At 43.4% G+C, this 14,683-nt stretch overlaps 3 protein-coding genes across 3 annotated transcripts; 1 reads left to right on the top strand and 2 right to left on the bottom strand.

Annotated features, from left to right (window-relative positions):
* Positions 1-2,969: 2,969 nt before the first annotated feature.
* On the bottom strand, positions 2,970-7,592 carry LOC109473241. Its single transcript, XM_019773117.1, has 5 exons — positions 7,162-7,592; positions 6,663-6,785; positions 6,096-6,514; positions 3,646-3,715; positions 2,970-3,117 (listed from the first exon to the last, which is right to left on the bottom strand). Exons 1-5 carry the CDS (start codon positions 7,425-7,427, stop codon positions 2,970-2,972), a joined length of 1,026 nt encoding a protein of 341 aa, XP_019628676.1. The 5' UTR covers positions 7,428-7,592.
* Positions 7,593-7,741: 149 nt separating this feature from the next.
* LOC109473252 lies at positions 7,742-9,491 on the top strand. The gene is made up of 2 exons (XM_019773129.1): positions 7,742-8,135; positions 8,389-9,491. The coding sequence occupies exons 1-2, from the start codon at positions 7,842-7,844 to the stop codon at positions 8,977-8,979; spliced, it is 885 nt and encodes a 294-aa protein (XP_019628688.1). The 5' UTR covers positions 7,742-7,841; the 3' UTR covers positions 8,980-9,491.
* Positions 9,492-9,523: 32 nt separating this feature from the next.
* LOC109473251 lies at positions 9,524-13,290 on the bottom strand. Its single transcript, XM_019773128.1, has 4 exons — positions 12,729-13,290; positions 11,423-11,750; positions 11,151-11,272; positions 9,524-11,012 (listed from the first exon to the last, which is right to left on the bottom strand). The coding sequence occupies exons 1-4, from the start codon at positions 12,771-12,773 to the stop codon at positions 10,032-10,034; spliced, it is 1,476 nt and encodes a 491-aa protein (XP_019628687.1). The 5' UTR covers positions 12,774-13,290; the 3' UTR covers positions 9,524-10,031.
* Between the last annotated feature and the right edge of the window lie 1,393 nt (positions 13,291-14,683).

Raw genomic sequence — 14,683 nt, 5'->3', positions numbered from 1 at the left:
ACGCGAATAACATCAACTGATACATCCAGTCCAAATCAGAGCACTCATCTCTGTTTGCTGGGGACATTCAGAGATAACAAGGGTTATCTTTGTACACCCCCAGATATGCATGTATGCCGGCAAATGAAAGCGGTATTGTCATTAATCAATTGTCAAAATGATGTAGAGTAGAGATTGAGAAAGGTTGATGAGAAACACTGTGTTTACAGACATCTCAATGCAACATACCCTAGGCACTTCTAGCCTCCTTCGCAGACGGTTTCCCCGCATGAGAACCGTCTCTCCTCGGCAAAGTCCCTCGGCGGCAAAACCGTCCCCGCGACATACTAGTAACTCGCGTCTCTCCCCGAAAAAAAAAATTAACGCCTCCACATCAGAAGTCTGCGAAGGAGGCTAAGGTACTCCACCTTGCGTGTTGTATCAGAGCTCTTGGTCTTGGTCTTGGAGGTTAAGGTAGCCAACATCAACATGCTGATGATTCTGCTACACTGTAGTATTTGGGTTGCAGAATATGGACCATCGCACACCGGGGCATGCCCCTACTCTTTTTCGAAAGGTGTGGTGGGATCTTTAACATGCTCAAGGTATGGCTCTCCTCAAACACGGGACCTCCAGTTTACGTCCTATCCGAGGGACGTCCCTAACCGAAGCTAGGTACTCATTTACACCTGAGTGAAGTGAGGAAATTCGTGTAAAGTGCCTTTCCCAAGGGCACAAGATCGGTGACATGGGTGGGGATCGAACCCTGGACCTCTAGGTCCCGAGCCGAACGCGCTACCGCTGCGCCACACGACCCCACCCTTTTTAAATACAATGTTTTTAAGTGACAGATAAAATCCACCTGGTGGATAAAGGTTACAAATGAAGTGGATTTCAGTATCTTTTCTAATAACAAAGCAAATGTTCATGTATTTAGCTATCTTTCTTTTTTTTATTGTGCTTAATTTATGTTGATTTAATTTATGTTATATTATCTTTTCTGTATCCTTGTTTGCATTATATTCTTGTTTATTTATTATGGGCTCTCTTGGAAATCAGCCCCGCGGGGCTGAAGAGACTACCCATACGTTGTTAAGATAAATAAATAAATATTGTGAGAGCTGGCATATCTACCTAGGTATATCCAAATCTTCCAGTGGCATTACCTAAAACATCATATATAAAGCTTTCCGTGGAAAAGTGTTGATATTTAGATAACATTCACACGTTTGCTTTGCTGCTAGTATTGGTGTAATATCTGCCCTATACATTCACAGTTTCGGAAGTAAAAATCAAATTATCATTAACGTAATATTTAACACGTCGGTGTCAGATATGAATATAGCGTTACTTCTAGTAAGGCAACAGCAAGTACTCGTAATTTCTATATGGATGACATCGACGCACGCATTAATTCTTGCCTGATTTTGGAAAAAAAGAAAGAACTTTTGTTGCCCTCTGACGGTGGTCGACATGCCAAAAATGGGCATGGTAAACGTCTATCGGTTCAGAGACGTCGACCATCAGGGATCCAGCAAACTTGACGCACAATTGCTCACATTTGATGACAAGTGTTGACAGTCGAAGGTGTTTCATCGTACACGGATACCCAGTGTAGTAGAGTCTAGTAGTTGTATGTTCATGGTACAATTAAACGAGCTCTTTTCTACAATTATACACATCTACAACAAGGACTGGCAACTTGACTACAGGAACAAAAGACCTGTAAAATTGTTGTGATGTACATGTCATGTTTTGCCGCCCAAATTCTTGTTTAACAAGGTTTATGATATCAAAAATTGAAAATGTAAGAATCTTGGGTGTTTTTTTTTGCCCGTCTTGTTTTTTTGCTCTCATGATATAGATATATCGCATCAATTTTAGAGTCTGCGAAGGATATTCATTCATACAATTTACCTGCTGTAGCCTAAGAAATATTATTCATAGAGGATGTTACATAACCCATTTATATGACGAGTAACACTAGTGTAACGTACCATTTCCTCGCCCTGTCCCCCACCCCAAGGTTAGGGAATGATGAGAGGAGACTAGAGGTGTACTGTAGATCTGTATGTATTCTTCAGTAGAACATGTGGGTAACTCAACTAGCTCAATCCGGTTCCAAAGGAGGACTAGACCACTTGCCACCGGGGGTGGCGGGTTGTACCATTAGGGGGAATATTAGATCCTTACACTCTTCCCCCCTACAACAAGTAAAATTCTCCTGAAGTTTACAGAATGAGATATAACAATGTAACAATGTAATATTTAAGGAACAATCTAAACTCTACAACAAACTGATCTATTCAGAACTGTTAACAAATAGGGAAGAACGTTAAGTGTCGCAACCTGACACAACAGAATATAGCGTCACACCTGGACCATGGAATACAGTGTCATAGAAATATAACATCATACATCAAAACATCATCATACATCAAAAGTTAAACATCAGCATCATAGAAATATAACATCATACATCAAAACATCATAGAAATATAACATCTTCATCGCATATATACTAAAACATATCGTCACTTTAAGCCTAACTTACACTAAAGCTTAACTTACACTAAAACTTACACTAAAGCATGTCATCACAAGAGCAAGTAAACTTACACTAAAACTTACACTAAAGCATGTCATCACCAGAGCAAGTAAACCTACGCTAAAACTTACACTAAAGTTTAACAATATCACATAGGTATATCAGGGCATAATGTTATCATTTTAACTAACACATATCATCACATAAGCATAATGAAGGGAATACAGTTCTATGTGGTGTACATTTGACAGATCTACATGAAAGGTACAACGGTAGAATTTGACAGGGAAGAAACAGATTAATCTGTGTAGGTTCTAGACGCTTCGTCTAGTATTCAACCTCTGTCAAAAAAAAATTCCTGGCGAGGCAGGTTCTCCGCGTCCCAATCTGAATAGATTGTCGATGTTTACCACAGTAGTAGTCTGATGGTAGACTAAACAGCTCAGTTCAGGTGTTGCACGCCTTCAGCAAAATCGTGGTCGGGACTCATGATCAGAACACGTTGTGTTTTAGCGCTGGTGGCTCCACCTCTCTGGCTGGATGACGGGTTGTCGGGGTTTCCGACTCGGCTGTCCACGGCCGAATTGAGGCTTGGGGGGAGGGGGGTCCGTAGACTACAGAACTTGCCAGTGGTTAAGCTGGGGGGCTTGTGGGCCCGGGACTGAGTCACGAAACTGTCCTCCAGTCTCAAGGTGTCGTCCAGTCAGGTCTGGTGGTAGTGCGACCATCTGCTAAATGTCAGGGCAGGGCGTCCTTCGGTGTGACCATTTCAGTCCCTTGTTGTTTTCCGTCCCATCGGGGAATTTTGCTGAGTCTGGGAGGCTTGTTGACAATTTGTTGGTTTTGTTGACACAAGTAGGCATCCTGGTTGGAGCTGAACTTCTTCTCCTTCTAGGAGTCCGACAAATATAAACTCGACCTGCTCTGGTAGTTCACCGCCGGCTTGCACCCGCGAAACTTTGCACCCGCGGTGTGGTCGCATCATGGCGGGAGCACGGCATCGTCGAAAAGGTGCAAAACAAATCTCATCTCAAAGTCTGGTTCGGGGGTGAGGGACAGGCTTACCGATCTCCTGGCCGGGTCCAGATGATTCCACCGCTGCCACCAATGTAACGTACCATTTCCTCGCCCTGTCCCCCACCCCAAGGTTAGGGAATGATGAGAGGAGACGAGAGGTGTACTGTAGATCTGTATGTATTCTTCAGTAGAACATGTGGGTAACTCAACTAGCTCAATCCGGTTCCAAAGGAGGACTAGACCACTTGCCACCGGGGGTGGCGGGTTGTACCATTCCCATAGGGGGAATATTAGATCCTTACACTAGTATACCGCTAGCGCTACAGTTGCAAGCTCTCGTTTTTTTAACGAATTCAAGGTCTTCTACGCGTACGTGTATTTTTACACGTTACATAATGCTTGACGTCACGGAAAAAACCGTCCTGGTAGTAGTGGCCATCAGTATTCAAAGCGGATACTCCCGATCTGGTTAGGTCAAGAAAGACCCTGTTCTGGGGCTGGGGTTAAAAAATTCAGGAATTACATGGAACATGATTTTACATGACCCCTCTCTAAGGTCGAAGCTGGTTGGAACTGGTTTCTAAACACGAACGATATTCGATAGAACGTTCGAATGCTCTGCGTACAGTTTTTCGTTCTTCAAATACATTCAACCTTGAGAGAGTGTCTTCTCTCTGTGTGTGTGTACAAGCTGACATCAGCTGATCGTGGTGTATACACGGGTTAGCAAACATGAGCAGTTAATGATCAACCCCCAGAGCCGGAGCGACCTGCCGTTTCGTCACACTAGCTTGCCGGAATCTCTCACGGGACGCGGGCACTCGAAGGGCGGGCTGACCATGGTTGTCTGTATGGCTATACTCGGGATTCTGAGAGCCCGGGGTGGGTGGGGGGCGTGAGAAAGGTGGCAATAAGATGGCTCACGGTGTCATCTCACAGGTAAGACAATATTCCTCACATTCTCAAACTTATCGTGTTTAATTGTGCGTGTGTCTTAGAAATGTCCTTATCAAGTCCAGCTCTTGAGAAATAATAAGTTGGGAAACTGTTGCTTTTGCACGTCAGGAATCACCACAGATTCAGTGCATTTCCAGTTGTTTATTCTACGTCTAAGGTTAGTAGGTACAGTGCTCAATGCCGTCCAGATGGTAAAGAGATCGAGTCTCTGGTCTCAGCGTTACTTGGCCATCCTCCCATGGCAGGGGCAGCGGCTCCGAATTCCTTCTCCACCCCTACCCCTGCCGTATAACATGGCATCTTCTACTCTGCGACCCGATTCCAGGGACACGCTCTCAGCCAATCACGTATCACAGAGAAAATCTTCAACGCACTCTACATTAAATATTTATGAGCTGCGCTAGCTATCGGAACCAATCATGTCGGCTCTTACATCGGCTGTTCAGTGACAAATAAAAACAAACATGGCGTCGTCTTGGGAAGAGAACTTTTGCGACTTCTTTGGATTAGNTCCTCCCATGGCAGGGGCAGCGGCTCCGAATTCCTTCTCCGCCCCTTACCCCTGCCGTATTACATGGCATCTTCTACTCTACGACCCGATTCCAGGGACACGCTCTCAGCCAATCACGTATCACAGAGAAAATCTTCAACGCACTCTACATTAATTATTTATGAGCTGCGCTAGCTATCGGAACCAATCATGTCGGCTCTTACATCGGCTGTTCAGTGACAAATAAAAACAAACATGGCGTCGTCTTGGGAAGAGAACTTTTGCGACTTCTTTGGATTAGAGAGCCTGCATGACCATCAAAAGTCCACTCTGGAGTTTTTGATGAGTGGAAAGGACGTGTTCCTAAGTGTGCGAACGGACGGGGTATCTTCACTGTAAGCGCAGCGCCACTAATCTCTCTGTTTTACTCAACTCCGTGGCCCGCTCCAGACAATGTTAGGAATAGCAAAGAATTTACAGGCCTACCTTGGATATCCGGTCAGATGCACATGACACGAAGCAGAGTTGAATTTTTGATGGTTTAATCTAGTAATGTTAGTAGCAGATACAAGTACCGCCTGTTGTTTACTGCAAGTCCCGGAATGCTCTTGATGTGGGTGTCCGATAACAATAGTCCGATGTACAGCCAAGTAAATCCAATAAGTAGTGCCGTAAAAACTGGTTGATCCTCCTAACCTCTTCTGGCCTAAACTTCTTCAACTTCTCCTCTTGAGAATCCTGATTCTTCCGTCTTAGGGAGCCTATTTTCTTCCGTCTTGGAAGCCTGATTTCTTCCGCCTTGGAAGCCTGGTTTCTTCCACTCTGGAAGCCTGTTCTTCTCTTCTAGCTAGAGAAGCCTATTTCTTCCTCTCTGGAAGCTTGATTTCTTCCTCTCTGGAAGCTTGATTTCTTCCTCTCTGGAAGCCTGTTTGCCTTATGGTCCTTTTGTCTTATTCTAATTCCTGGGTATCACTGAGAGCCGGGTGAGTTGGGTCCCTTTTTATACTACCATGTTTTGGCGGGAACTTGCACGTACCTTCTTAACTTGCTAAACTAAGGGCGGCAAATACGAAATTGGAAGTTGGCATTTACATTCACTCTTACGTTCCTGACCCTCAGCAGGCACTGTGTCCACATGTAGGTCTATGGAGTGAACCTTCTCTTGGTGTTTTGTGAAATTTTTCTCTCGAACGTACTCCTTCCCACAGTGGGGGCACTTGTACTTGCCATCTTCCTGTTGCACTGTTTGTAGCATCTGCTGTCTGTTGTCCAAGGCTGCAACTTGCTGAGTCATGTGGTCAATGTCCATTGCTTTTTCATGATCACCTGGTGACAATAGTTGTTTTCTTATTGTCTTCGCTTGTTGAAGGAGCCACAGGCACTTCCCGGACTTGTCAGTGCCGTGCAGTACTGGAGGTGTGTTGGCTGTTGGCTTGCCATCAATGCTGGAAAGGCCAAAGTGCTGACATGCCATTGCTACGGTGTAGGCATCCACACAGTCCACCACAAAAGCCAGGTGTGATCTGAAATTGAAAAGCATTTCTCAACGCTTAACCAAAACATCTTTAGCCCTGTTGCAAGAATCTAAATTACTATGAAGCCAAGTTTGCTGTTAACATTCACTTGGAAAAGGCCATGATGCAATTAGTACAGTAATGAATTACTTAGTACCTGTAAGCTTTTGCGACTGACTTGGGCCCTTCCACGTCTCGTCTGTTGACAATGTTCCTCAGTGAGTACGGCAGTGCTCGGTCCCCTGTTACTGGTTCTTTGTAGAACTCCTGGTAGATACCCCGCAATAGTGCAACAAAAACAATGAGTTACTTTGTGTGTCACAGTACATAATATGTTTTCTGTCTGTAAAGGCCTGGAAAACACGTTTGAGAGGTTAAGGTTAGTACCAATCTATAGTGTTGTAAACCATTGTTGTAATATGCAAGATGAATCAACAAGTTTTAACAAGGTACATGTACATGTACATGTGTGCTAGTGTATCTGAAAAAAAATGGAACAACGAAATCAATACTTTGTTGCACAGATAATGATTGAGAGATTGAACACATGATACACATGGTACAGTCTTAGTCAAGGTTACAAGACTTGTCTCCCCGGTGATCATTCAATCCCTCTGTCCTAGAGAAACAAATAAAAGCATAGAAAAGATGATACCATCAGAAAGTTCATTAGGCGGTGAAGTCCTTCCGGTCTATGAATTATTCCAGCACAGGAATCCTTCTCGTTGTCAGCATTCATCAATGCAGCTTGTCCGGAAAATGCCCTCTCGTTGGTCAACACATCTCCCCCGAGTACAATCCGTTCCACCGCCGTGGAGTCCTCCCCTCCTGTCTGTGGAACTAGGAGCTTGTTCAGCCTCTTGATGATGGTGATAATGCCCTCAGCGCTGTTTTCTGGAGCATCTATCAACTCTACATTCATGATGGTGATGGTGACGTCAAGGCAGCAGTGTGCGACTGTCCTGCAGGGTGACAAATCTCAAATGGCTTTCTCCAGTTCGTACTAAACCAGGCCCGTTGGCCTGCACACCGTTCCTACACCGACACTAATGACCTTTTTGAAATTTGTTCCCCACTTGACAGGCATCGGAGTTGGAGATGTTACCCAGACCGTGATTTTCCTTTGGAGAGACCAACAAATCTTTCCAGCTTTCATCCTACACTGATTTTTTAAAGTGACAGTGGCACCCAACCTCACCCCACCCACCTTACTAATTTGCTAGATTGTAAAGGCATGTCTAATCCACTTACATCAAATGATACTATTTTAATATAATAGCATGAATATAAGTAGATGTTCAGCTTGCTAATGTAATGCTTGCTCCACATTCCTCTCATGCTGGCCCTTGCAATAAACATATGTCTGCTATTAACATCAAATTTTCATTTCTTTGCAGAATCCAGCTTTGTATTCAGCAGGAGCAGTGTTAGGTATAAAGCAAACTCTTTCCTTAAGCTTTCTTTGTTTGTTTGTTACAGGAAAGGAGTTGGTGGACTTGGAAAATGCACTCATGCAAGTGGTCTACTGTTTGCTGTCGAGGACTTCACTCGGAGAGGTCTGAAGAACCACCCAACCCCGCTAGCATGCACAGCGAGACTCTCCATTTGGAATGTGCCTCGTAATGACAAGGTGGGCATTCTTCATCAGTTGTATGTCCACAGGGTACATTTATCCAGAGGGCATTGCTGTTGTTTTTCTGCCTGTATTTAAACTTGTATGTTGACCTACTTTGTCACCAGTGACCTACTTCGAGTTATATGTCACACATCATGCTTGTACCATATGAAAACAGATTAAATTCAAATGACTACCTTGTGTACTTAAAAAATTTTGTGCATTATATTACAATAGCTTTTTATGTGTTTATTTTGTCACCCAACAGGTCGAGCCACAACCCCTTCGGAGGATACACATTCACAAGATCCGTTATGGGAAGATACCAAGAACAGCCACCTCCTCACAGTACGACCCCCGAGCCGAGCATCAAAGACATCTTGACCCCGCCAAACTCAGTACTCTACAAGACACACTCAGAAACTCTCTTCCCAACTCCATGTTTCACCTTTTCCACGACAACATTGAAGACAACACTCCGGAAACCCACGAACCTCCACAACCCTTCAGTGACACATACGACATAGCCTCAGAACAGTTCCAGCAGATGATACACCACAGAATGACGAGTATGAACATCTCAGAAGAACAAAGAAACACTATAGAGCAGAAAACCCGAGGACAGTCCACAAGTAGCACATGGATGGAAAGTAGAAAGGAGAAACTCACAGCCTCAAACTTTGGACCAGCTATTACATGTCGGGTGGAGCCATCAAAGAAACTTCATTCTATGCTCTATTCCAACTTCACAACAGCAGCTACAGCATTTGGGAACAAGAATGAGGAGGTGGCGGTGGAGAAATACGTCAAGACAAAGCGGGCCAGTGACCCACAGACTTGGCATGGGTCGACTTTGTAGTGTACCTTGGTAACGACCAGGATCTGTTTATCGAACGGATATATGTCGACAATGCTTGGCAGACGAGGAACCTTCCACGGTTAGACTACTTCTACAAGATGGCCATATTACCAGAACTTGTAACTAGGAGAGTGCGGAGGGGGGTTACACTCTACGAGAAAGGGGGGTGGAAACCATACAAGGAGTAATTTCATCATTTATATTTCAGTATCTCCTTTACTAGGTTACAGATTTTCCATATACCAGTCTAATAGTAATAGGTAAATTAGTCATGTTGACACCAAAATGTATGTATCATTACTACACACCTTATTGTGAACTTAGATGAACAGATCCTACAAAGAACTGTGTGCACATGGAATTTATAGGTCTGTACACCAATGTAAATACATGTAAATTAAACCTCCATGTCTGTATATACACATAATTTAAATACATGTACATTAAACCTCCATATCTGTATATACAAAAATGTAAATACATGTACATCAGACCTCCATGCCTGTATATACAAAAATGTAAATACATGTACATTAAACCTCCATATCTGTATATACAAAAATGTAAATACATGTACATCAGACCTCATGCCTGTATATACAAAAATGTAAATACATGTACAGTAAACCTCCATATCTGCATATACACAATGCAACACAATAATGTAAAATATGTATATTAAACCTCATGTACCTCTTCTACTTCCAAGAGATGTGGTGAAACAATGTGCTTTCCTTCTACAAGTGGATTCTGGAAATTTGTCAGATAAGAACATACCCGAAAAATTTGCTCTGCAACAGGTGCTAGTGATAGAGGCATAATTCCATCCAATATGTGATAGTTCTTGATTCTACCGATTGCACGTTCTACATGTATTCTTACTTCAGCAATGTCCATTGTCTCCTGCACTTCTTCGGCAGTAAGTGCATCCCTGCTACCTTTGAAAGGTGGTATATTTAAATCTACACCAGGGGGAAGAATGTCTTGAATTTCAAAGCCTCTGTCTGCCATTACATTGTCCCCCGGTTCCAGAAAGTCAAACACACCTGATGCTAAAGTAATTTTTTGTCTGTCACTCTTCCGCCCCACAATTCAGACACAAATGTCACCTGCCCATTAGGACTTACCCCCACCAATACCTTCCAAGTATTATGGTGTTTGTAATTTGACCATGTCTCAGACTGTGCTTTCATTGCAGAGGGAACCTGCACAAAAATCTCAGTACAGTCCAATATAATCCTTGTTGTTGGGTACTTGAACTGTGGAGGCATGAAATGCCTAACACGGGCTTGTGAAGGAGTGGGGAACAGTAAAGGAATTTCATGAGACAGGAAGTTTATCCAAGTTGTAAAAACACGTGAAACAGTGCTCTCAGATATTCCGAATCTTATTGCAAGGTCCTTTGTGAACAGCCCTACCTTTAACCTAACCATGACCAGGAAAAACTCATCCAACAAATTACACTTCCTTATTGGTCCTGGCTTCCTTCTTCCTGGTCTTTGATAAGCCTTATTATTAGAGCCATTGCCCGTTCCTCGCCAATATTGCAGTTTCATAGCTTTTGGCTCCAAGTACTCAAAAAGTGCCATAAAGCTTGTGAAATTTGGCATGCCAGTATAAAATCTGACAGCTGCATCATCATCCTTGAGTGAAAAAATAGAAAAACTTTTTCTTTCAAACTCAGTAACTTCATCAGACAAATCCTGTACAATTTTCTTCAGCTTTCTACATTCTTGTGTACAATTTTGAAGCTTAGCTTCCAACATGGAAATGTACTCGTTGAGTGATTCTATACAGTGGGAGTCATTTATACCAAATGTGTAGTCATGGTCTGACATGTGTACAGGTGCTTCATCAACAGAGGTTTGAGTCCCAACAGAAACAAATGTGCTACGGGTCTGTACAGATACTGGTGACAAGTTTGTCTGCTCAGATACTGTTGGTGTTTCTATAGAAGTCTCGCACATCTGTGTGGCTGGTGTTGGCTCCATAGCAGCTTCCATTGTCGAAGGACTCGTCTCGTTCAGTGTTGACTGAAAAGGTGTAGTCCTATTAACAAAGCACCAGTAAAGCACACTATCTGAAACAATCTAAACTAGAAAATGATTTCAAATTTGAGAAATATTTGAAATGTGCACAAAAATAATATTTTTGTAAACAATGGGACTTACTTCCATGTCCTTTCTTGCCTGTGTGGTTTGTACAATACACCTCTTCTTTGGGGATGCTCGCTTCTTTGGGGATGCTCGCCTTGGTTTGGGCTTGTTCCATTCATGTAACACCGGTTCTGCACCTGTATTTCAGTCAGATCAGACATTGGGAAAAAATTAGATGTAGCATACATGTATAAGAAATATAATTTGATGTAGACTGAACAAAATGCCACCTTTCATAGTAATCATACACTAAAAAACATTCACACCAAAGAAAACAATTCACCCACCTTCTTTCAGCCTTGGTTTCTGTAATGTTAATCCATGGTTGGATTTTCTGGCCACATCAGCTTCTCGAAAGTGTTTTTCGCAAATGACTGTATTTGTATTCATTCTGAAACCATCACAGTTATGCCGTCTCTTAATCAAGGTACACCACCTATTTATTAATTTGGGGTCCTTCAGAACCTTTTTAGGAACACTAAACATTGTGATTTTGCTCAATACTTCTTTACCATCAATCACAACATAGCATGTGTTGTTACAATCAAATGCTGCACAATTTTTTCCTCTCTTGAATCGGTTCTTCTTCTTTTTCGTGCCATTGGCACAATCTGACTGTAAAAAGAAAAAAAAAGAGTTACAACAATATCCAAAGGTAACATTTGGTCAAAAACCGTCAAAACCTTTCACACACTCGCCGTCACACTAGCCTTGCACATACGTATGCAGCATACAAGTATCTACAACATAGGACCTATACTTGGATTAAATCACCAAACATTGTGGAAACATGGAAAAAAAATTTACATGAGAGCACCAAAATATTGTTTTAGTAACGTTCATGGGAAGAACCGCCGGGTAAACCCGCGGATATTTGACGGGAAAAGCCCGCACGGCCGCGCGGGACGTATCAAAACATGCATCATGTATACACTATACATGTGCTGCCCCCCTCCCCCTTATCGTCGCCGATAAGGGGAGACATCACTGAAAGGGTTCTCCATTGAAACATATGCTAAATCAGACATGAAAATGGGCATCATATCTCTAGTTTACGAAGTTTTTGTCACACAAACTCACCTTCACGTGTTGGCCAATTTAATAATATGTACCTACAACAAGTTTCGGAAAAAAGTGGTCGGCTATTCTCGAGGTAGAGCCTTGTTTATAAGAATTCGTGCACTTTGACCCCATATTCTAGGTCGATACCAAGGCAGGAGCCAGGAGGGGTGTATGGCAACAGACAAGCCCATAACAAGGCAATTTCATGGAAAAACTTCATTTTTTTTGCAAAAACATTCACTCAAAACCCTACACTGTACAACCCACCACAAAAATGCCAAGAATTCAACAAAAATCCCACCCAAGAAAGGGTTTTAAAGTTCTTTAGCTCATTTTAATTTTGAGGTCTCTCACCCAGCAACTTGTGCGCATGCCCTTCAACCCGCGTCACCCCATAACAAATCGGTCTAAAACCGCGTAATTATCGCCGCGGGTCAGGAAGAATCGATACCCATCGTGCCACTAGGATGTCCTCAAAATGTTTCTTGGGAATTTTTGGCTTTGTTCATGCAAATAACGGTCGAAACTTACCGCGGAAGACGAAAAACTAGCGTCACCCATTGCAGCAGACGCCATACCCGGGAGTCACCAATCGCCTCGTTTTCGTGCGCGCTCGCGAGACTTCGCCAGCGCGAGATTCTACGTGAGTTTTATTTGGAAAGCAACCAGACGCTAAGGAATGTGTCCTATTTCCTGGGACACGCTAAAACAATACAGCCCTTATGCCTACGCATGTGCTTGACTCAAACTGTCAGGAAATTCTTCACAAGTTCTCAATGGAAATTCTTCACAATTCTTCACAAGTTCTCTGGAGTTCTTTAGACTAGCATGCTCTGGATGCTATCTTGGAAGAAAGACATAAGACATTAGACTTAGCTGTCTCCTTTGAAGACTTTGGCTCTCTCTGTCCTTCGGTCTTGACTTGAGACCGTTTGCTTTCGTCTTCTTCTGTCTTCTTCTGTCTTCTCCTCCTTTTCGGGTCCGTTTTGCCTTTCTCAGTTCTCCTGAACTTGCTGAAGGCCACTTCTTGACACCATGTTGCTTTTGCACGTCAGGAATCACCACAGATTCAGTGCATTTCCAGTTGTTTATTCTACGTCTAAGGTTAGTAGGTGCAGTGCTCAATGCCGTCCAGATGGTAAAGAGATCGAGTCTCTGGTCTCAGCGTTACTTGGCCGCATGGGCTATACTATTACAATGTGTGGGGGTGTTATCTGTATTCTTACTTCGTGTAACAGAAACGACCTCAATGGTGTCATTGCTTTGTCGTACAATTCATCTGTCAATCAAACGAAGGTTAGCACTGACAGTTCTTGTCACTTGTTTGCTACGATTGCTCAAAATTTGTAATGTAATTAAGAAACAGCTGTAGGTAGATGGTTAGTGCATGAGTTGAGGTCATAGTTTGGGAAGCGCGGAACTGGGGCGTAAGCCAGGTCTGGATATTAGTCACAGGGCTTTCTCTCCGCAATGGCAGCAGGCAGGACCCCCAAACCGCCGGCAAATACCGAAACATCCGGGAGTCATGCCTCTGTTGGTAACGCCGGGACGTTACTTTTAGGGTAAGGGGCTGGGGCGTAGGTTTGCTCGAGCTCATGTAGGGGAGATGTCATAAAAGTGGAAAGCAAAATGAACCGGCGAGTCAAGCGAAGATGACATTGGCCATGGGACGTGCGGTTGTCACGAGGGACCGTTCATTGATGTCGTCAGGGTCGCGTTTGTTCCGTTCAATGATTATTAAATCGTTAACATGTAAATCTTCCCTAAGGCCACACCAATTTAATTTCTTGGTTAACGGATTTTTCTAGAAAAATAATGGAGCGGGCGGGCGAAAAAAAATAAAAATAAAAACAGGCCTAGGCATCCTATTATGGCCCAAAATGGTATGCACCGGATTCTGTTGTACTTAGTGATAGGTATCGTTAAAAACGGGAAAAACTTAGCCGATACTATCGGGTGTAGAGTGTGCTCTGAGGCTCTGGAGTCCTCTACTTAGCGATACATATCGGCGTAGAGCTAAAGCGGGGCTGACGCGCGGTGCGTGATGGGACTTCGACCTACATGACCTACGGGGAGCTGAATTTGACCCAAAATGGCGGCAGTATGTCCCAGTATGTTGTGAACGCGGAAGGTATAAAGCACTTTGAGACTACCTCTAGCGGGAAAAATAGACGTTAAATGAGGACTTCAACAACAACAAAAACAGGTAAGCAAGTACGTAACGTTATACTAGACAGTGACCAAACCATAATAGTAAACCGTTAAGAAATAGTTTAATCCAAATCAAGTCAGGAGCTCAGTCGGTAGAGCATGGGACTCTTAATCCCAGGGTCGTGGGTTCGAGCCCCACGTTGGGCGCCACTGTAAAAACCGAAAGGGGCGAGCAGGTCACAACCGGGAATCGAACCCGAGTTGTCCGCTTGGCGGTCACCAACGCTAACCACTACACTAAAAGGTCGCACGACCATTTAGCATGGTCAGTTAGC

This window comes from Branchiostoma belcheri, unplaced genomic scaffold, assembly GCF_001625305.1.
Source record: "Branchiostoma belcheri isolate BF01 breed outbred unplaced genomic scaffold, Haploidv18h27 scaffold297, whole genome shotgun sequence".
In the NCBI taxonomy this organism is placed as follows: Eukaryota; Metazoa; Chordata; class Leptocardii; order Amphioxiformes; family Branchiostomatidae; genus Branchiostoma; species Branchiostoma belcheri.
This window is presented reverse-complemented; position numbering and strand designations above follow the sequence as displayed.

Coding starts and splice junctions, on each gene's coding strand:
- LOC109473241 (XM_019773117.1), bottom strand. CDS start 7,427: ATGAATGTAGAGTTGATAGATGCTCCAGAAAACAGCGCTGAGGGCATT. Junction 6,515..6,662: donor TCAGTCGCAAAAGCTTACAG/GTACTAAGTAAT, acceptor TTTCAATTTCAG/ATCACACCTGGCTTTTGTGG. Junction 3,118..3,645: donor GGGGACAGGGCGAGGAAATG/GTACGTTACATT, acceptor CCTCCCCCCAAG/CCTCAATTCGGCCGTGGACA.
- LOC109473252 (XM_019773129.1), top strand. CDS start 7,842: ATGCTGGCCCTTGCAATAAACATATGTCTGCTATTAACATCAAATTTT. Junction 8,136..8,388: donor ATGTGCCTCGTAATGACAAG/GTGGGCATTCTT, acceptor GTCACCCAACAG/GTCGAGCCACAACCCCTTCG.
- LOC109473251 (XM_019773128.1), bottom strand. CDS start 12,773: ATGGCGTCTGCTGCAATGGGTGACGCTAGTTTTTCGTCTTCCGCG. Junction 11,751..12,728: donor CTAGTTTTTCGTCTTCCGCG/GTAAGTTTCGAC, acceptor TTCTTTTTACAG/TCAGATTGTGCCAATGGCAC. Junction 11,013..11,150: donor AGGCAAGAAAGGACATGGAA/GTAAGTCCCATT, acceptor ACACCTTTTCAG/TCAACACTGAACGAGACGAG.